Here is a 23538-nt window from a genome sequence, read left to right as displayed (position 1 = left end):
GCCTAAAGGAGGTTGTTTGGTTACAAGAGGTCAGATATGATAAAGCAGATGCTGGTTGGATAATATGAAGCGGTTGTGTATTGTTTTGTCATGATACAATCCGCGGTGATTAATTTGCCGTGAATGGCAACTCGCCATCTAGTTGACATGACTGATGCTAACCGGCCGGCTAAGTGGTCTCCACGAGACGGCTTGCACGTTGCGACCGCGTGGTGGCCTAAATGTGCACATTTGTGTTATTCATAACCGCTTGTAAATGTCTACAAGCATTTACGGCAAATCAGAGACATTCACGGCAAAATAACGTTTGCGGGCTATTTGCCGATTACGGCAAAATAATCATTGCCTAAACAATCACAAAGTAACGCTACAACATAGTCTCTGTAGTAACGTTATGCTACTTTTTCTTATGGTAAAACGTTATGCTACTTTTTCTTATGGTAAAACGTTATGCCACTTTTCCACATATTAACTCTTTTACTGCCAAAGACGTTAAATGACGTTCTGCAAAAACCTACGGAGGAGCGCCAAAGACGTTAAAAGACGTCCACCCATTTTTTTTTTTTTTGGAAACGGGTGGAGTAAAGCCTTGCCCAGCTGTGGTGAAAGTTTCAAGCAGGTCTAGTGAGCCTAATGACTATTTTTGGCCCCTAGAGGGCAGCGCTAACTTTCTTTTGACAAGATTGGGTAGGCGTCAGTAGAAGACGTGAGGCGGAGCTAGAGGGGATAATGGCTGGGGAAGGGAAGAGAACATGGCAACCGGTTTGCAAGCAGCTCACGCTCGAGCATTTTTTTTCAAAGACGAAAAGCATCGACCAACGCTAAAGAGCACATTGATGACGACGATGATCATCATCGATGATGATGATGGTGACTCCGAGGTTGGAAGTGTTGACGCGGCAGTAGAAGACGTGAGGCGGAGCTAGATGGCTGAGGAAGTGAACAATGGCGGTTGCAAGCAGCTCACACTTGGGAATTTTTTTCAAAGACGAAAGGCATCGACCAACGCTAAAGAGCACATTGATGACGACGATGATCATCATCGATGATGATGATGGTGACTCCGAGGTTGACGCCGAAGTTGGAAGCGCTGACGCGGCGGCTATGACGACGTCATAAAGGTTCACGGGCTAGCGATGCTAACACCGGAAAATGCGGAGCACAACCGAGCACGCTCAGGCGGACGCTCAGGCGGACGCTCAGGCGGACGCTCAGGCGGACGCTCAGGCGGACGCTCAGGCGGACGCTCAGGCGGACGCTCAGGCGGACGCTCAGGCGGACGCTCAGGCGGACGACGAAGAGTACCCCGAGTCCAATGCATATTCATCGGAGGAGTGGGTACAGTCTGCTACTTGCTATTCCCCGTAAAAAAAGGCCGTCAAGAAAGTGTAACGTCTGCACGCGAAACGGACAATCGAAGTGAAGCTACTCTGTTGTGCAAATCCTGCTCCCTCTCCTTGCACGCAGGGGAGTGTTACAAAAAGAAAAACTGTATTTGAAACATCCACATAATTGTAAATAGTACCACAGCTGCACACATTTGTAAATAGTTTGCGAAATTGTTTTGTCAAATTGTTACACTGTTGAATGGAAATAAACGTATTTTGCAATCCAAAAACACTTTTTCATTGTTGGTGGTGGTGTATTACAGAAGTAAAGCACTATTTAGGTGTTTGTGGCATCATTCATGGACAAAAAGAAGTGTAGAATTCACTAGAGTGCATGAAATAACATTGTTTCACAAAAAGCTATTTTTCTCCGCTTTTTGTTTCAAAACAGAGCATTTCGGTGAAACTAACCATTTTCTATTGTTGATTGCTGAAGAACGGAATAAGGTAGAAACAAACTGAAAGATGAGAGTTCAATCTTTCATTTGGTAGTATGTGTGTTTCCATAGTCCAAACACAACATTTTCTGTGGACCTTGAAAGATCAGTCGAAATGCTTAAATCGGCTGGCACTGGCGACATCCCGTTTCTGAAAACGTCTGGCAGTCAAAGAGTTAAAATAGTTCTCAAATGTGTAAAAGACATGTCTGTATTTTTCTTTTCTACTGTTCCCATGGCCAGTCGTTTCCATTCACAACATTCACACATGGCTACCATGACTGAAATCACTGCCCCTTTGAGAGAGATTGGTATGGCCGAGGCGTTGCCTGGTGCAGCTATTTACATAAAAGTGACACACCCCTAAAACAGGCTGTTTTGAAGAGAGCGTTTTTGGCTGATTTAGGGACAGCATAAATATTAGATCCAAAGTCAGGTTTGACGAATGCATCTCACAGACATGTCTTTTACAAATTTGCGAACTATTTTAGTATAGTGAAAAGTTGAATAATATGAGACCTTTAAAAAAAAAAAAGAATGTATAACAATAAAACGCACACTCAAAATCCAACTTACTTTTTTTCCCTACACCCCTTTACCAGTCACGGTAAAAACATGGTGTACTCTGCTTCCCATTTGTTGCATAAAACCGGACATTTTCGTGAATTTATATAACAAAAAAAAAAAAACTGGACGGCAGGTTGTAAAAAAGCAGGCAAAAGAGGACGTGTGTCACCCTAGCTAACGTCAATGTAAAATCTAATATAGATTAAAGATTGATATTTCCCTGACTTAATACTCACACTTGATCGCTGCTTATAGTGCTTAGCGATGAGACAAAGGCAGCAAGCTATACTAAAAACAAAGTTAGCTGGAGAGGCTTTAACATAAACTGAGACAAGTTGAACAGGTCACAACAATTCAGTGGAGGACAACTGGCTTGGTGAAAATTCACTGAAATACACCAAGGCTGTGTTTTTGTTACCTCTGGCAGCAGATGTCTGCTGACCAGCTCGTCGTCCCGTGGGTCACATTCCCACTTTGCAGTATTTACATAAAACTTTATTTTTGTCCTTTTTATTTTAAAGTGCACCCCAAACCCTTGGGATCTTTTTCACCATGGGCATTTGTCGCTGGAAAGTGCGTCCGCAGCAGCAAATATCTGTGTGGAAACCTGGGAGTGGCCAAGCATGGGTTTATGTGTGCAGCAAATGTGGTTTTAACATTATAATTATAGTTTTCTCTTTTGTTAATCGTGATTTCTATATCAATGAAAAATTTGCGTGATTATTATTTTTTTTCCATTATCGCCCAGTTCTAGTATTTCTGAATATGTTTCCTCGAAGGACAATTCAAGACCAGTGCTGTATAATGAAGGACCATCATTTATGTGCTTGTACATCGTAATGTGTTTTGAAGTACTTTTGCACTTTAAACAAGTCTTTTATTAAATATTTGAAACAGTGGTTAGGCAATAGAAGAGAAGACAATTGGCCATTCATTTTTCATTCATGTCTTTTCTGGAAACTACATTCTTACAATTCTGTGTTCGTAAGAGATGAATACTTGCCTGCCACAAAATTACACACACTCATACACACCGATAGAGGCTTTCAAACTAGCGCACTCAGAGTTGACCATTTCTATAGCTTAATCTGACACGTAATTAACAAGCGATTGTAGAACATTGAGAGGTTTGAAGTGTAGCTGCAGTCATGGTGGACATGATTACTATTGCATAAAAGATTTAACACATGAACAGATATTTCTAGTGTTTGTAAATTTTTTCAAAACCCCCAGTGGTTCATTTCAGCCTTTGTTGTGATTGAACATCCATCACTGTCAGCAAGAAGTCACCTTTGATTTAATTTATTTATAAGGGCAGCTTAAAGTACAACACCACACTACTAGACAACAATAAAATAAAAGTTTGACAAAAAAATGATACAGACTGAAGTATCAATGTGATGGTGCAGTTTACAACAGCATACAGCCGGTGTTTTTTGGTAGTAAATAGCAAAGAAAGTCTGAGCAGGAACTAAGACAAATAAAAATGTCATTCAATGTGAGTTTATTTGGGCAAGAAATCGGACGATGGAATTTTCACAAGGTGCTGTGGCTGTGCAGAATACATTCATTTCCTCACTTTCATTCTCTGCTGACCTCCATTTAATAGACAGCAGTTTCACTCCTTCCTGGGTGCTTTTCTCTACTTTATGTCATACTGTCACAGCAACAGTGATGTGTGTTACTCGGTTGCTGAAAGATATCCACACCCAGAAGGCACCTATATGAACTATATGAAGCAGGTAGAAATCAACTTTGTCCATAGATAAAATCGACAAACAAAGTTTATAAAGATCTTTTTGCTAAAAAAACACGTTATTTTATTTTTTTAATTATTTTTGCTCTCAAGCACATTTTGGTCACTTAGAAACCTAAAAATGCAGCCCCAGCAAGACTTGAATTTGTTGTTGTTTTTTATTTGTTTAGTTTTAAATCTTAACAGTTCCGCTTTGGTATCAGTATGCCTTTTTATGATGAAAGTTCCAAAACCACTTCTCTGCTACCAATAAAAAAATAAAAATAAATGAGTGGCCTTTTGTAGTGGGCAGCCTTGGGCACACCTGTGATATAACCAAGCTGTTTAATCATCATCTTGATATGCCACACCTGTGAGGTGGATGGAAGTGCTTACAAACACAGAAAGATTTGTGAACTATATTTGAGAGGAATAGGCCTTTTGTGTACATAACAAATTCTTGGATCTTTAAGTTAAGTTAATAAAAAATGATAGCAAAAACAAAAGTGGGGCTTTTATATATTTGTTCAGTATTGATTTTGTGGACTGCAATTAGGACAGGGCAGGCTTAGTGAGCGAGACAGTGCAACCACATTGGTTGGTGGAAGTGGATTTGCAGCACTTAAAAGAAGTTCTTTTTGTAGTTGAGATTTATCAATTATGAAATTATTGATTTTTATTTGGCAACTCGCTGTGCATTCTCACCGAAGAGCACCAACTTGCTGACTCACTCACAGGCCCCACAACCCAACTTGTCCATCCAATCACATTCAAATACTTGCAATAAGGCACGGGGAGAGCCCCCTTATCCCAGAATAGGTCCTGTCCCAGGAGTTATGCTATGAGCCTTGTGACCACCCGGCTCCCACCCTATGACTATAATCACCAGTCTGGTAATCATTGTCCCTTCCTCCATCTGTGTTTGTGTTGTCCTTGGTGTGGTATCGTGCATTAAAATTGGAAGGACGTTAGGCTGGTGGGGATAATGCGGAAAGGCTACAGGGAACTGCGGAACTGCAGCCTGTCCTCCAAAAGCGTGTTCTGTATGTGGTGCATTGAAAACTGTGGGAAATAGTTGAAGCGGGCCGGAGGGAGGGAACACAGAACACAACAGACACTGAAGGACAAAAAAACATTTATGTGGACGAAAGGCCAAGATGCATTGAAAAATGAGACATTTTGACAATATTTGTTTTCATATGAGCATATATAGGTAGCTACTGAAAACTGTTTAATGATTAGGCTCATGTGGAGACATGTGAGTGTTAAGGTTTTTAATTAACGGACTAAATGGGGAAGGGGTCGGTCGTCCACGATTTGTCTGTTAAATGGAAGCAATTTTTTGTGGCCGAAAACCACCAAATACAGTGCGCAGATATTCTAAGTAAATGTAAACAAGTGTGAAAATGTTTGAAACCTGTTTACCTTACCTTTAAACATTGCTGTGATGTGAAAGTTCCACGATCATATGTGTTATCGGCTTCACGGTAGTTACAGAAATGGCCAAATCCAACTTAATAAGTTAGCTTCCTTTTCTCACTGCATTTGCATTTGGATGCTACTGTGTGGTCAAGGCGTTGAAAAATAAAGTTCCCTCCAAAAGTACAGGTATTGTAATGGCAAGGTAAATTCCCTTGTTTTTGTTGTATACTGAAGACATTTGGGTTTCAGGTCTAAAGATGTCTATCAGTGGCATCGGGCCAAAACCTCATGAATCACATTTCATAAAATTGTTATGTTTTCAAGAAACTATGCAAGTGATCAGTCTACACATGTTGGTGTTATTTATTTATTTTTTCAAATTGTTGACCCATTTAAGGTGTTTAAAATGGTTTGCTCTCTGTGATGACGCAATGATTTTTGGGGTCTCCTGAGAAGTGACTATTTTGGAGGTACAATGTTTCGGCACGACATCAGAGATATGAAACAAAAGTTGAAAATTACAATTTTTTTTTAAATCATATTTACATATAGATCAGGACAGACCCGAAAGTAGGAACCAAAAGTGATTGTTTGAAAAATATTTTTGAAATAAATAATTTCACCCAGATTTAACAGAATTCCACAGGCATAAAAGTTTATGTGCAAATAAATAAGAAAACCTGAAATAAATACATATAAACAACTCAAACTCAAACAAATATTGTAGGGTTTTTTTTTTTCAATGACAAAGTGAATCTTTACTAAATCCGTCTGGTTCCGCCTCCTTAGCCAATCATAGCCGGCAACGATTCTCAGCAGAGATCCTTTATTACCACAAGAGTGTTCACTCTTTGTCTCTCAGTATACAACAAATAAATTGACCTAGTCGTTCCAATATTTTTGGAATTGGAATGTATACAGTAGCACCTCGGAGTTTGAACATAATTCGTTGCTGCGAAGTGTTTACAGTCCGAATTGTTCAATCTCCGAAACATTTTTTCTCATAGGAAATAACGTAAATGGAATTAATCCGTTCCCTATCTCCAAGAAACTGAAAATTCCTATTTTAATTTCTATTTATGTTTTTTTACATTTACACCCTGTACAGTATTTAAACAATAAAAATGACCTTACCTTTTTTGTTGTGGTGCGATGGCGTCATTGGATGATAAATGCTATGTTAATGCTTGCTTTAGTTCACTGCTGAGTTTGTGTCTTTTACATTGGGTATATTGTTAGACTACTAAGCGGTCCTTGCGTGCATTGTTTAACGTTGCACGTTGTTGAACAGCTAAGAAAGGTCCTAGTGCCAGTATTTACAGAAGTCACGGTAGTTACAACGGCGCGATAATCTGTGGTTTGTAGCACTGTATGTTTTTCTTTGCTGCCACTGGCACTCTTGTCTTTCTTTGGGCCCATGGTGAAGAAAATTGTTGTGGAAAAATCCAAATGCACTCGCGAGTATGGAGCACCTCCGGGAGTATTCACGATCTGACTAGAAATGAGCAGTGCATCGTCTCAACTACTGCAACATGAGCATTCGGCATTACTCTGCTTTGCTCGGCTTCACTCGTTTACCTGTTCCGAGGCATTTTTTACTCAGATTTTTGGGACACGTTGAAACTCCACTGTATATAAAACACTCAACTTCACACGCATAGTCCAGCTGTTAAGCTCCTGACAAAAATTAAAAAGAAATATGAAAATTCAGAGTTGCTCAGGAAGTTAATTTCTATAGGTTGGCAGCGCTACATGGTTAATATAGATAGCATTGTCAAACAACTAAACAAATGGTGCCCTAAAACTTTGGCATAGTACCGTCTACTAATGTTTGTGCCAGGCCCACAGTCATGCAATTTTTTTTTCTGTTGTGTTTTTCAGGTGTATGAGCAGGACGACCTTTCGGAGCAGATGGCTAGTTTAGAAGGGCTGATGAAGCAGCTAAACGCCATTACTGGCTCTGCCTTCTAAAGCTTTCCTTTAAGCCCTTCAGCCCCAGAGCAGGAACCCTTCTTCAAGCTTTGATGTCACTAGCAGCGTGTTCACAAACAGCTGAAGCGTCTGACTTTGAAGATGCCACTGGGGACTCAGACCTCGGTTTGTACTGGATTAAACCACATCAGACGTCATCATCTCCAGGAACAAGACAATGGTGGAGGGGCTTCCTTAATGGGTTCAAACTCCTTTGGTCCTTTCAACTGAAAACTACAGAACTAGGAAAAACTAATGCCTACCACCTTGACTTAATGAAACGGGGGAAAGGATTATCACAGCAAAAGAAGACACAATATCAAGATCTTTACTGTTTCTCTTCTTTGTGGTATTTATTAGCTCCTCGTTATTCTCCTCCGCTGAGTTCTCTGCAACTCAGTTACTGTGACTGTACCTCAATTATTTTTCATGATTGCCGTTGGGAGCATTTTCCTTTTCTTTTTAGTTTGTTATCATTTCAGACATGTTTAACCAATGTGAATATGGTTTGCCACACAGAACATGTGAAATAGAATTTTTTTTGTCAGTTTCAGTAAAACTTTCTGCCAAAAGGCCATTACTGTTCCTGTTAGAAGTCCTCTTTGACAGTTTTTGGCTGTTTTCCATCATCAGTCTTGGTTTCATCCGCCCAAACCCCTTCCAAATGTGGATCACTTTTTTTTTGTATACTTGGATTTTTTTGTTGATGTCGGAAGATGTCGCTGAATCATCTATAATCATCTATCACTCTTGATCACTGCTTTTGACCAAGCCTTTAATCCCGCCAAACCAGACAGACTGTAAACGGGATTGACAGGATAAGTGTTGTTGCCAAAAAAGGGAAGCTCTTGGCGGCCTTCCTTTAAAATTCAAGGCTTGCATTTTCACTGACAGTTTTGTACTGGCTGTTGCTGACACACAGTAAAACCATCAGGATGGATGAAATTGTACAATACTTGGTGTTTGTCTCATTTTGGACAAACACAAGTCTGTCAGTTGAATGTTATATCGTGATTGGGCCTACGGTTTATTCCAAACAGGAATATTGAGTGAATATGATGAGTGTTTATTTTTTTACTTTTTAATTACAGTATGTTTCAGTGGGAGTGTTTTTAATGAATCCCTATTTATTTTGAATTACGTTCAGTCTTGATACTCACATGGTCACAGCTTCGAGTTCACCTCAGATGGGGCCAGGTTTTTATACAAAACAAGAAAAAAATTAAATATGACTTGCTAAACATGAAATAATGGATTTTTCACAAAGTGTATTTTTCACAGTTTATGTTCTGTTTGACACATTCCCCACAGCATATTAGTCATGAAAATGAATAGTACAAAGAACTTAATAAGCAATTCTTGGTGCCATTTTTTATTTGAATGCAAGCGGTTTGCTAATCCAATCTGCAGTATTTTGCTTTTATGGCCTTGATTACATAAGGTCAGCCAGGAAAGGAGAACAGAGTGCATTCAGCCTTTAGGTCCTTAAACTGCTCTGTACTAAAGGAAGGAAGGAAATGTGTCCAATTAAATGGGTCATTAGCAGAGGTTGGATTTTGTTTAGTGTTGCCATCGAGAAGATTCATATATGAAGTTGTACAAGAAAAGCAGTTTTTGCAACAATCTTTAAAATTCCGCCATTTTTCAAACCATTTTTGAGGATAACATTTGTTTGGAGCTGAAGTGTGTGATTAAGCAACTCGAGAAAGAGAATCATTTTTGGTGTGCCGATCTTCAGGAAAAAAAAAAGCTCTTTCAACTTCAAATGGTAAGTCATTCATTAATCAAGTGAGGTGAAGAAAACAAGCCATCAGTATGCTCCATATTTGACTGTGTCACCCTATTCTCCATATTGTAATTTACAGACCTTTATCTCAGTGTGATGAAAAAGGAGAATCCTGCGGGAAACTGAGCGCGCTCAGGCAGAGGAGCCGCATTGATATTCAGAGGTGGCTTGCATGTGTGAGCAGGGCACAGAGGAACGAGGCAGCGAATTCATTATAAAGACGTTGCAAACATTATGATTCAAGCTCACGCTCACTGGGCCGTTACAGTGGCAGGGAAAAGTCCCAGGGACAGAGGCGATAGAAAGGTAACATCTCTGCAGAATGAATGCAGGGATGAAAGGTTACAGAGGGCAGGCATGCAGGCAGTGTGGGGATCAAACTCATCAACCTGTTCTGGGAAATGAATCCACTGTGAGCTAAGCGCTTACATTCCCCTCTGAGTTGTACTCTTCAGTCTGACGGCAGTGCGGGAACATAGTATTTTAACAACAGAACAAATTATAGGGATGTTAAGAAAATGTTTGGGAAAAAGTCTGGTAGATTTATTGATTTTGTTATTTTTTCTGCTTTTAAATTTCCTGTCAGGCAATATTATGGGCCCTATGTTCGTGCCCACGCAAGTCCATCTTAAAATGCAGTCTAAATGCGCGCAGAGGTGGGAGAGGGTATTTACTTCACTGTGTGCCGTCGTGGGACGGAACACAGCCTACTCCTGGCCAAACGAATCAGCTCCCCTCATCCATCCATTTAAATTCAGCAGAGGATGGCGCTTGTCGCAAAGAGAAGCGTGCACGCGGACTACATGCAGAAGGACTCGCAAAGTGCATTTACAATTAAAGGAACTGCAAGATCTCCACTTGCGGATGATGTAGTCGGCCGCACATGTGACATTGGCAAATGGAGGCCGCCTCGCACCACTGATTGTGCATCCGTGTGACAACCACCCCGTCCCCCCAACCTCCAATCACCACCAGCATGTGCCACACAGCCAGTAGGGTGCTATCAAAAAAAATAAGATGATAAGATAGATTTGTTCAATTGATTTGTACAATGATTCAGAGGGAATGTCTAACGCTGCTGTCATATATATGAACATATTATGACATGCACCACATACATCTACGGAGCTCAAAATCTGCCTGCGCCTCAATCCTCGATCAAATCCACCAAAATCACATTACGTCATCTGTGCCACCATGTGACCTGGTTTTAGCGACTCTTAACATCTATTGTACTTTTTATCACCAAATTCCCAAATACTTAAGGTGTGTGCTATAGGGCAGTGGTTCTCAACCTTTTTTAGTGCTGTACCCCCTGATTTTTTTTTTTTTTTTTGCCAAAAACATTTTGGGTTGAAAACAAAAAACAGTGCTGTGCCATTCTTGTCTGATTTATTCAACTTTGGAATTTCATTTGGTCTCTCTTAAACTACAGTTTTTGGAAATCAAAAGAAAAAAAAAATTAAAAAAATGAGAAAATAATTAACTTAATTCAAATAAGATTTGTGCACATGAAATTATTATCACCATTAAGTGTCCTCCTTTGGGATCATAGTAAAGATCTGTTCTCAAAAATAAATCATTAATTCAATTTTAAATTAAATTAAAAAAATCAAATGATTGAGAGGTGATACTAGAAGGTATTTGACAGTTTGGGTCGAACTGGTTTGAACCATTGGTTCTGGTTTGACAAGGCTGGGTTTTTAAGACAATGTAATTGAAAACCCAGTAAATATCAAATTAATTTTATTAACTTAGATTTTCCGGAACTACTTACATAATGCAATAAATATTTTTAAAGGATTTTTGCATGGTTGCTGCTTTTTAAATTTATTTTTAAATCTTGCGTACCCCCTGGAGTGCCTTCACGTACCCCCATTTGAGAACCACTGCTATAGAGTATGCCAGAACGCCTATCGAGGCACAGCACTTGTCTGCCAAATTCACAAACATGCTAAAATAGACTTTCCCTGGCTTGAAAATGAAGATTAGGGCCCTCAGCCTGAAATTGTAAAACTCAAAATGCTCAGTGTTCACATTTATAGACAAGTTTTGAGATTAGGTTATTTAACACGTAAATCGGCTGAAAGCTTTTGGCACAGTATGTATCTGTACATCTTCATGGATTTTATACACAATATATGTTTACATGAAAGAAAAAAGTTGGTTCAAAAGTAGTTTTTGAGAAAAGACAAACTACTGTGAGTGTTTGTAATACCTAAGATTATATGTCGACACGATATGATCTCTTAAATTAAGATGGCAAGTCTTCTCAGTGCTTATAAATCCAGACCCAGCAGTTTGACAATATTCATACAAATTAAAAAATATTATTTCTATTGTATTTCTACCATTTTTAATGTTTCTGTAAGACTTTAAACCTAGATTTTTAACATGTATGTGCATTAAAACACAAAACATTGTGTGTTGGCTCAACTAAAATACACCATTTACTGAAGCCGGTGCCAAAAGTTTCACTTTAACATTATCGATTGCTAATTTGGATCAGAATTAAAATAAAAATATTTAAAAAAAAACACAACCAGCTTGTAACTTGTTTTTAATAAATACAAACTTTTTTTTTCAGATAGTCTATTTAATTTTGTTGAAATAGAACTTTCAGATGCCGATTTTACAGCTTTTGTGGCAAATACAAGAGAAGCATTTCTTATCTTTGAAGCACAGCACAAAAAGGAACATACTGTGGGCTATATTTTGACAACAGAATTTGCACACTGACTGACTGTAAAGTCTCTGTCAGATGGTTTTCATTGAAGTAAACACAAAGAGTCCAAAGGGAAGAGAAGTCAAATTAAAAGCTGACAGGACACTTAGGATTAGTAATGCCCTCGTAAAGTTTTGAAGTGTTAGGGATGGGGGATCGTTGTAGTGATGGCTGATGTAATACACAAGGGGGATTTATTTGATATTTTTTTTAATTGCCCCCGAAGTTCTAATTCTATAAGAATCTGTATAGGTAAAGAAACATACTTTTTCTGTGTTGTTGACATTGAACTCCTGTTCATAATATGAAGGCTTCCCTTTATCAGTCAAATATTTAGATTTACCTTTTTTTTGGGGTGGGGGGGTACTCCCATTTGTGTATTTGACTGTAGAGATACATGTTGCTGCAGCAGACGTACATTACAGGCCACTGCTGATTTTTTTTTTTACTGTGTATAGCTCCAGTAGAGTAGCAGTAACTTTTTTATGATCAAATTTAATATATAATTATTGTTATTTGTATCATTTACTTTATTATGAGTGATCTTTTTTTTTCTTTTTTTATAACCATGTAATATTTCTGCAAATGTACATTTTGTTTAGTAAAGAGGAAAAATGTGCACTTTGGAGTTCTGTTGTGTTCTTTTTATTTACTGCCTTAAAGGTGTCTAATATTCCAAGCAGTATTTAGTTACAATTTAAGATGGTTTGCCACCAAAGTGGTCCCTTCTGAGGACATACAGTCACCACAATTTTATGTCCATTTAAGTCCAACCTTTGTAGATTGAGGTTCACGTCTATGCAGTTATCCTTTATAACAATAAACTATGTATGATAATAACATACTCTGACCGGTGTGAATTTTTAAAGGTGCATTGTGCAGGTAAAAAGGTAATATTAAAGCTTTTTCCACATAATGCATTCTCCACCAATGCCCAGATGAGTACGAAGAGCCCGGACTGTTTTACTCTGACTGCACCTATCAGCTTTTATAGTAGAGTGTCAGACCCTGCACATGCCACAATTTCTTTGGGGAGGGGAGGGGCGGAGTTTTTCTTACCTCATTTGAAGTTATGTCTTTGTTTGTCAACTCTGGCTGTCGCTTTAAGATTGTGCACGTACGTGGACGCGCACCATGAACGAGCCTGACACAGATCCTGAAGTTACACTTTGGGCCAGAGGTGGCAGTCGCGAGTAAAAAAGTGACAAACTGCACAAAGATCCTTTAAGTGATTTTGTTGCTCACATTTAATATTTCAATATTTTGGGGGAAAAAATTCCAAAAGGCATCAAATTTCAGATGAGTTTTGTCCAAAAAAAGTTAGATTTTATTTCCATCATTTAGACTTTCAAAACAACAGAAAACAAAATAATGGCGTCTGCAAAAGTCTGGGCACCCTGCAGAGTTTTTAGCATGCTCCGCCACCTTTGGAAAGCTGAGACCTGATAATGTCATGGATTGCTTATGTTCATTGTCTGGAAAAACAGGTTGTGTCAATCTTAAATGTTTTAAAGGCTCAGACTCGTCTGACCTTGCGCCAACAATCAGTAAAGACTATATAAAACAATAAATACATGTCAGAATGACCTACATGAACAACTGCACGCAAACTGGGAAAAAAATGACCCTCACAAAGCAGGAATAGACTATAAAAGGACAGCTAAGTGTTTTCTGATGCCAACATCCGCTGTTTGGAATTTTTATTAAAAAATGGCCGTCATCAGGAACAGTGGAAGTTAAAGACAGAACTGGAAGACCAAGAAAAATATCAGCCAGAATAACTCGAAGGATTGTGATAAAACCATGTCAAAACCTTCGTTTGACTGCACGATCCCTCCAGAAAGATCTGGCAGACACTGGAGTTGTGCTGCACTTGTCCAATATAAAGAGATATTTTAACAAATGTTGTCTTCACAGAAGAGTCTTCAGATGCACTTTGTCCAAGTTCAACTTTTTTCCTTGTCTTGTTTATGTACAATAATCCCCAAATTTGAAATCCCCACAGTATATTTATTTTGCTTTCTTTATTTTTTTATGATTGTACTTATACCTCTAGTGCATTGTAATCATGATGTCATATTTCCACTGAGAAAGAGAGAGAGAGAGCAGAAAAACAGAGCATCTGTCAGTCTGTGGTGACTGTATGAAACTTAGAAAAGCCACCTCGCATTCATGGGTGCTCAGCTCACAAAGAAAAAGTCAATTTCATTCACTTTTTTTCTTCCTTTAGACACCACTTCAATCTGAAGTGGAAGACTTTGGGTATTACAAAGAGGGAAAAAAAGCATTTACAAAGTCAAGTTGGCCAGAGGTGGACGATGAACGTGGTCTGATTTTGGTGTGCATGCTGCATAAGAGACAGAATCAGTGCGATGATGAGCAAGAAGAAAGTAATTGTGTCTGAATAGAAGCAAGAAAAGAACAAGAAAAAAAAGATTTGGACTCCACTATGGTGAAAGAGCCAAATTAAAACAGTGCGCTTATCTCCCTCACACACAGACAATTACTTCATTTCATCCAGAACATCAGTGTTCAACAGAGAAGATGGCAGATGGGCAGCTTTGAGTAAATAGTTTCACTTCATCCTTTTAAAAGTTCAATCATAGAGTCATTATAACCAAATTAGCTGTATAGCTGCAATATTGTTGTGTTTTTCTCCATTTGAATGAACAAAGAAATATTTCTTTCCACAATGTTGTATACAAATGCTGCTTTTGTAATGCACTGTAGAACAGATCCATGGTCATTTTTTTATATACAGTCGTGGCCAAAAGTTTAGAGAATTACACAAATATTAATTTTCACAAAATCTATTGCCTCATTTTTGATGATGGCAATTTGAATGTACTCCAGAATGTTATGCACAGTGATCAGATGAATTGAAATTATTTGCTAAGTCACTATTTGCCATTTATCGGGTCGTCAAGAACTTCAAGGAGAGAGGTTCAATAGCTGTGAAAAAAGGCTTCAGTGAGCCCAAGAAAGTCCATCAAACACCAGGACTGTTTCCTAAAGTGAATTCAGTTGCGGGATCCTTTTCCAGCATGATGGAGCACCTTGCCATAAGGCAAAAGTGAAAACAACGTGGGTCAGAGAGAACAACATCAACATTTTGGGTCCATGGCCAGGAAACTCCCCAAACATCCAGAACATGAATCTTGTTGTTCTTCAGACATTCCTTGGTTGTATTGCTGGAATGCTTTGGATTGTTGTCATGTTGCACGATCCATCTTATATCAGGCTGTAACTTCACAAAGAACGGCTTCAGGTTATGATCCAGGATTTCACAATATTCCTCTGAATTCAGGATTCCCTGAACTATGTGGAGTTGTCCAGGTCCTGAGAATGAAAAGCCAGCCCAGAATTTAACATTCTCACCCCCAGCTTCACTTTAGGATGAAGGTTCTTTTGCTGGTATGCAGTGTTGACTTTTCATATGTATATATATTAGGGATGCACGATAATATCGGTGGTCGATAATTATCGGCAATTATCGACCAATTAGACGTCAAACAGATAAAACAGATAATAAATAAATCTGCCAATAATTATCGGCAATTATCAACCAATTGGACATCACACAGATAGACCAGATAATACCGAAGTCCGCCGATAATAATAAACTCGCCACGTTGGTCCATCTGTTGTGGTTGTGGCTCAAGTGCCCGACTCCTCAACCCCTGCTATCTCCTATGGTAGTGTCACATATTTGTGACGTCATTATGCGCACAACGGACCTCGTGTTGACAGAAGATGCATCATGGCAACATGGCAGTCGCCAATGTGGGCTTTCTTTACTGTGTCTTCCCAACATGTTACCCTCGCAGTTTTTTGTTGCATTTTTTAAACATGACTATTTTGTTTTGGCACACTCAAAATGGGTTACTAGTTGTCTTTGAAGCAGAGATATCAATAAAATTCAGCTTCATGGTTCTTTACACAATGTTTCAATGTATTTGTACATGTTAGCCTTATTGTATGACTCAAAAGTATATTTGTATTCAAGTTTGTAAATTTGCAAACAATTATCGGCTTACTTATCGGTTATCAACATCGGCACTTTCTAAATTATTGGTTTATCGTATCGGTTGAAAAGAGCATTATCGTGCATCCCTAATATATACAGTATATTATATATATATATATATATATATATATATATATATATATATGTGTGTGTGTGTGTGTTAGATTTTGTCAAGAACATTACCTCTGGAAAGTTATTGCAGTATTATGTAATAGGATGAAAATAATTATGCATACTGTTCAACTGCACAACATAATCATTACTCTAAGGCAAAATGGTTAATAAATTAGTTCCGATACGATACGATACGATACGATATACTTTTATGTTCCCCGTGGGGAACTTTTTCCTGGTTGCAGTTGCAGCCTGAATCAACGTTTATGAGATTTGATGAGGAATTAGCCTTTGCTGATTCTGTTTTCAACTGTAGTAGTGAAAGTAAGTGTATTAACTCAAATAAATCAGATCTCAAATGTCAAAATTTCAACTAAGCACTCTATTTTGTAAACAAACAAATAATACTTTTTTTTTTGAGAGAGAGAGAGAGCTCAGTATTGTTTATTCGGTAATCTTACCGATTCAACATGTCATCACCATTGCTCTCTCTTTTTTTTGTGCGTGAGAAAGTGTGTGTGTGTGTGTGTGTGTGTGTGTGTGTGTGTGTGTGTGTGTGTGTGTGTGTGTGTGTGTGCGTGCGTGTGTGCGTGCGTGTGTGCGTGCGTGCGTGCGTGCGTGCGTGCGTGCGTGTGTGCGTGTAAGTTTGTGTTCATTAATTCACCTGAAACCTATTAAAAAGCCCATACCCTTCACCTAAACCGAATACTTCAGAATCCCGATAGTCGTGAAGTTGACACCACCTACTACCCACAGGGTTGCAAACCAGAATCTTTCACCAACCCCAGAAGCATACAAATTCCAACAAATTAGAGAAACCTCAAAAGACCAAAGGAAAGACTAAAGAAAGGAAGGAAGGATGGATAAAGCAGAGTGAGATCCACAGACATCAGCCTCCACCGATTCAGCGACCAGAGGAAGAAGAAGATTGTGTTCAGTAGATGCTGGTGTGGTGGATCTGGCATGCATGAAAAAGCTCCACCAAAGAGGGGAGCCGTCGACCCTGGCCAGGACAGGGCAAGCTCAACCCAGGCCTTGGCAGCGCATAACCCCCGGGCCCCGCGGGGGCCACCAGCCGGAGAGCAAACCCAGGAGCCCGGAACGCCCCCCACCCCAACACGGCCTGCACCGGCCACCTCGCCTCTGCCGCTGCAGCCCCTGGTTGGGGGTTAAACATATAACAATACACCAGTAAATGGTAACCTAAGTGAGATTTTTGTTTATATATATATATATATATATCTCAAATGAATGTATGTGGTGACAAAATAATAAAATAATTAACTTATTGCCGTATGTAACGGGCTAGAACCAGCCTGTCAGGGTGTCCAGTCTGGCCTGTGAAGACAGAACACAAACTGACATTTTTCTTTAAAATTAACTGTTGTTGCTACTGTCTACTGAAGAGAGCACTGAAAACCACTTACATGACATATTCTGTAATTTGTCTGTTATTCAGGATTCGATGCCAAAATTAGCAAATTTTTACTAAGAAATTTCAGATTATTTTGCAATAAGGTAATTATTCATGGGAATTTTTGCACCAAAACAAAAAACGGGAATATTTTTACCTGTTGTTATTTATAGCTTATTGGCCACAGACATACTAGTCTGGCCTACTTGAGATCTAATTTGGGTTTAAATTAGACGAAACTGATAACTCTTTTGGCTTCATCCCCCTACCCAGCCACCACCCACCTCCGCTCCTGATGTGTGTTCCAGAAGAAAAATGCCTGTATTTCATGGATTTTCAATTAGCACATTTTATTCAAAGTTTGACTTTGAGCTAAAATACCATACATTACAGAGAGTAAAGTATCTCCTCATGAAAAGTTGTGAATACATATGATACGGCGTAATAATAATGGGTACAGAAGACCAGGGCTGGACAGGCACAAAAAAAAATTGGCCCTGGCATTTTGACTTATGTCCATCGGCCTGGCTCAACCCGACTCCTGCCACTGATGTTTACTGATGATGTTGCAGTTTGCCATCAATATTCCAACTGGATTAATGGACTGGTCCCTCTTTTTGGCAAGTCTCATGGGGTAAAATGTAGGAAAATAATCATTAAAAAGCACTGCATCTGCCCCAAAAGAGGCCGGCCCACTGGGCATCTGCCCTCTACACCAGATGGCCTGTCCAGCCCTGCTGAAGACAGTAAGTCTTGTAATGTACCATAATCATTTTCTGGTTTTAAACCTTTGGTTTTTGACTCCTTCAGTGAATGCCCAGTAATAAGAAGACAAAAATAGCAATTCATAATACAATAAATTTAAATGATGAAAGTTTTAAGGGCCTGTTGTGCCACTACTTCAAATGTCAGTTTGCAAAATGACTTACTTATTATATTTTCAATATAAAACTAAAAAGTACAGCATTTTAAACATGCTCTTGAACAACCAACCAAACCTCCTCTGACCTTTAAGAACAAGAAAATATGTCATGGTTGGTTTGTACTTGCATTAAACAAATGTGTACCATTCATTTTCATGAATTCAAGGCATAGCTTAATGGACAAAGATGCACAGTGAGTGTAATTGTGCACAAATTATGGAAGATGAAGCTTCACTGTAGTGAGGTTGCATCAGTGTTAGCTACCTCCATCTGGTGTCTCTTCAAAGATTCTTCATACACTTTGGACACGTGCTCCCAATGAGTAGCAGCTTCGGGGTGGAGACTGACCCAGTCATAGTAAAGTCAGTGGTCCGTATGCCACAGTTGCTCTGCTACGGGGGGTACCATGAGGGGTTAATTACTTTTCATGTGTGAAAATAGGTGATGAGAATCCAATGGGGCTAATTTGTTTCCCACTCCCTCTAAAGTTGCACACAGGGGAGTATTTTCAAAAATATAAATCTGAGTATAAAATGAAAGCTGTTCCATCCAAATGACTGTCAAAGCTCATGCATGACCCAATGCTCACCCCTCCCATGGTTGGACAGCCAGATAGAAGTAAAACTACCAAAGAATATGAAAGTAATGATGTCTAAAGAAAGCTACATTTCAAGGAGGTTGAGGTGGAGGTGTTGGTGTCGTGTGCATAAATCTACCAAGCAGGTTTTGTTTTTGTTTTTTTGATCAGAGAGTGCCAAAGGCTAACACTTGCCAATTCCGCTATCTGGGCCAGAATTGCTTAAGATGTCGCTACCGTGGGGAGGCCGTGCACTGAAGCACAAATGGAGAGATTATGGACCTCCGTGAAAAACAAAATCTTTGCATACCACAGGGTTTGGAGGTGGCGCACCAGCATCTCTGCTTAATTAACTGCACTGGAGGAAGGAGTAGCATCCAACATTGGACACGTAATTACATGATTACCTGGATGCATGGAATGTGGGACACTTCTGTAGTCCAATTCGGCACCACAGCATGACACAACTCCAAATAATTGGGTAGTTTAATATTTGAGCCAATCAAAACTTACTTTATGGTCCAAACAATTTCTACTTTATTTTCTTTCATAAGAAATGGCTGCAGGACTACAATGAAAATCTTTAAATTGACCTTTTTAATTTTTTTTCCTTTCTTTTGATTGAAGTTAATTGATTTACTACATGAGATTCAAATGAGCAAACGTTCTCTTTTGTTTGTCCTCTTTCTTAAACTGTGCAAACGCCAACTGCATGTGCAGGACTCACCCACACATCTAGCTCATGTTTGTTCACACTATATGGAAATAAAACTGGATGGAAGTGATTTTGGATGAAGAGAGGTTTAATCTGTCTGAATACACTGTGTGCTATGTGCTATTATGCATGACTTTACACTGATTTGATTGGCTGCATTGGGATCAGATGATATTTTGCATTTTAAGCAAAATCGTGATCGGTTGTAAGGTCTTAATTTGCCCGATTATTAATATATAAATGATCGGCTTGGATCAAACTCGTTGATTGGTCAGAAAAGCCTGATCGTGTAAAGCCTCATTATTATTATTATTATTATTATTATTAGAGAGCAGAGCAAAAATTGTGCATGATCATGTATGTTTTTTGGGATGTAAGAGGACGGGTTATGATGAATTGCGTGTCATTGAATTTCTCTTTCAACTCAATATTTTTACAGCATCAACAAAGTTAGTTTTCATACCATTGCTGTCCAGTGGGGTGGGTCATATCAAGAAGGACATAACTGTGTCAAACAAATCAACGCAATTGATTATCGGACCCGTAGCCGATATCAATATCAAATTGGGACAGCCCTATAAATAACACATTATTCTTGAAGCTCATAAAATGGAATAATAATAATAATTGTTAAAAAATAAAAAAATAAATACGTTGTGAATGAGGCCCAAAAAGTTACCGATAATAATGCTGACAAGGATGGCAAGCAATTCATGCACATCTGAGAGGTACATTTTCAGTCATTTTCGCAGTTCACTGTTAGGATGTCCTAATCCGATCACGTGATCGGACATCGGGCCTGATCAAAATGTTGCTGACTCGATCAGAATCGGACGTTGTCTCCCGATCAGGACTAGGATAAATATTTGAGTTTTTTTTTTTTTTGTATAACATTTATTATTTTTATTCAATCTGGAGTTGGGCGGTGGCACAGAGTGACACTTCATTTTTCCACACACTGCGTGCAGCATGGCGTCACTTTACTACAGTGACACTATTAATGCCATTGAGCAGCGGGCTAAACAAGGTAATGGTGCTGAGGAATTTGGAAGTAGATGATAATTAATTATTATCATCTTTAATGTGGAAAGCGGAGACGGTGCATTTGCAAGTGTGCAATGTGAGCATTTCGTGTGGTGCAAATTCCGCAAAGGATATATAGTAGATATTTTGCCTCGCCGCTGCACCGCTCCACTTCATTGACTGGCAGCCAAGCAGCCCCGCCGACGTGCTTCAGACCACCCCGGCGGATCCGGATACGGGCGTGCTTCGTTTCCTGCCCGCGAATCCAGTTGCGGTGCCTGCACCGCCAACTCTGGAGTCTGGACGCCCTTCAAAGGGAGCCCGATGCCTAGCGCGAATTCGAATGGTCGTCCTAGCGGGGCCGCTAAACCCCGCCCGGGCCTGCAGTCTAGACTGGTGCAAGTCCAGCCCCAAAGTCATGATATGGTAAGATTCAATACGTTTTGCTTGCTTGCTCTTCAAAGTTGGCTTGTTTCACACACATATATACAGTATTTTTTCTTCTTAAAATAAAACAACATTAGGTTAGCCCATCAATTTGTATGAAGTAGCATGCTTTATTACAGCTACAGTAGGTTCTCCCAAAAAAAAAATACTTGTGAAAAATTAATATACTGATTAATAATAGCCCTTTGAGTAACTCATAAATGTGCCAAAAAAAAGGGGGGGTTAAATGTTAAACCACTGCTCCACTCACCATATAAAAAGTGTTGGAGTAGTTTTGTTTAAAAAAAATTTTTTTTTAAATCTCCTTAATAAAATGCCAAGGTATCTGATCGGGACTCGGAATCGGCCGATCTCCAAATGAGGTGACTCGGAATCTGACTCGGGTCCAAAAAAGTGTGATCGGGACATCCCTAATAAGGATGAAAAGATATATACGGGTTCTGTATTGCTCAAAAAACATGAATGCAGGTAGATAAGATGATGTGCAGTGTATTTTAATGATGGATGTTTTTATTTATTCGTTATTATTGTAATTTGAAAATTATATGTCAAGATTAATATCCTGATGATAAAATTCAAGCATACTGTATCTAAAAGATGAGCGTCTATGATTCTACATAATTGTTTTTAGATTGGGATTGGGATTATGATTGTTTTGCCTTGGTGACTCTATGCTAAGTGCTATTCCAGTTGTCCTGTCAAAACAGTTTCTAATGTGGAATTGCTTTAACATCATAACTCTGTTCAATAGTTATTATTGCTGTTGCTGGTTGGGATGGGTCAATGACGGGGAAGCAGAAAGACCTTAGTTCATTTTTATTGCACAAACTGCTTCTTTGAGTGATGCAGATGAGTAGAAATAAAGCCAAACGGGAAGTGGAATGGTAGAGACTGCCATTACAAGATGACAAAACGTGACAATGAATTCCATAAGGAATTGAAAGACCTACATTTCTGACAACACTGTGTCAGCTAACACTTAAAAAATAAGCAAATAAATAAAAACAACAACCTAAACAATCACATGCAGGGTGACATTAATGATGGAACCATACAATTCTTGAATTCTGGGGCATGACTCAAACAGCCAAAAGAGAAAATTAATTCCTCATACCACGTTCGTATCCAGATTTGCACCAAAATTGAATCTGACACTGCTCATAAAGTGGCATTCAAGTAATTTTAATTCAAATATATGCATAATCTTTCTGAGTCACATACAAACAACAACCAGCGGCAATCGAAATAACTGCTTGTTGGAGATGATTATAAATAATACGGATGTCCCAATCACACTTTTTTGTACCCAAGTATGAGTCACCTCATTTTGAAATCGGCTGATTCCGAGTCCCGATCCAATATCTCGGCATTTTATTAAGGACATTTTTCTTTTTTTTTAACAAAACTACTCAACACCTTTGATATGGTGAGTGGAGCAGTGGTTTAACTAAGTAAAACATTTACACCCCCTTTTTTTTAGAACATCTATGAGTTTCTCAAAGGGCTATTATCAACCAGTATATACATTTTTCACAAGAGCTTTATTCACGTGAACTTTAGCGCAACTTTGACGTAGGGACAATTACTATAACAAAGCCTAGAAAACCACACTTGACGACTGCCTTTATAGCCTGGCAGAGACACAGTGTGTTTAGCTGGGCCTGTCGCGGCGCGATGGCAATCGTAAGGTAGTCACGCAGTCAGGGAAAGTGTAAAAAAATTATGAAAAAAATCGGTGAAGTGATCAAAAAAAAGGAAAAATGGCGGTCACACCAGTCGTGTGCTGGCTTTCCTAACTGTGAGAGACAAAGAGGGCAGAGAAGCCAGGAGCGGGAATCAGAGGCAGAGGCGAAAGGGGAAGAGAGAAGAGCAAAAGAGGGAGACTAGCATGAATCCTTGTGGCTATTGCTAGCGTCCTCCCCAAGGGTCCGGTCTCAGGTTTCAACAGAGGTGGGTTAGAAAATTTTCACGTTGGCGGGAATTTTGCAAAGAATCATCAGGATAATTTAATCCCATGTTAGACGAGATTCTACTGTAAAGTCAAAATTCAATCAATGCTAACACGCTAACACGTACAGTTGGACACATCAAAAGAAATGTTACCTAGAGCTTACAATTGTTAAAACGTGCACACAAATGAAAAGTTAAGTGAGGAATATGCCACACAAATGAAACACCTTCTTGATACTTCATGGAATCAACATTTCCATACACAGTTTCCAGGCACATTTATATAAAATGGGACTTATTTTGCGGGATTACAATTT

General features: G+C 39.1%; 1 protein-coding gene across 3 annotated transcripts in view; it reads left to right on the top strand.

The window, feature by feature from the left end:
- The window catches only part of dcc (DCC netrin 1 receptor), a 360471-nt gene extending 347819 nt beyond the window's left edge, over window positions 1–12652 (top strand). For 2 of the 3 annotated variants that reach the window (XM_077586110.1, XM_077586111.1), the window contains exon 29: window positions 7431–12652. In XM_077586110.1, the coding sequence (XP_077442236.1) occupies window positions 7431–7520 (90 nt within the window). In that variant the 3' untranslated portion in view covers window positions 7521–12652. The remainder of the gene's footprint in view (window positions 1–7430) is intronic. The other variant, XR_013296680.1, reaches the window with a different exon arrangement.
- The last annotated feature ends 10886 nt before the right edge of the window (window positions 12653–23538 follow it).

This window comes from Vanacampus margaritifer, chromosome 14 (genome assembly GCF_051991255.1).
Source record: "Vanacampus margaritifer isolate UIUO_Vmar chromosome 14, RoL_Vmar_1.0, whole genome shotgun sequence".
Lineage (NCBI taxonomy): Eukaryota > Metazoa > Chordata > Actinopteri > Syngnathiformes > Syngnathidae > Vanacampus > Vanacampus margaritifer.
Note: the sequence above shows the minus strand (reverse complement) of the source record. Positions and strands in the feature narration are given on the sequence as shown.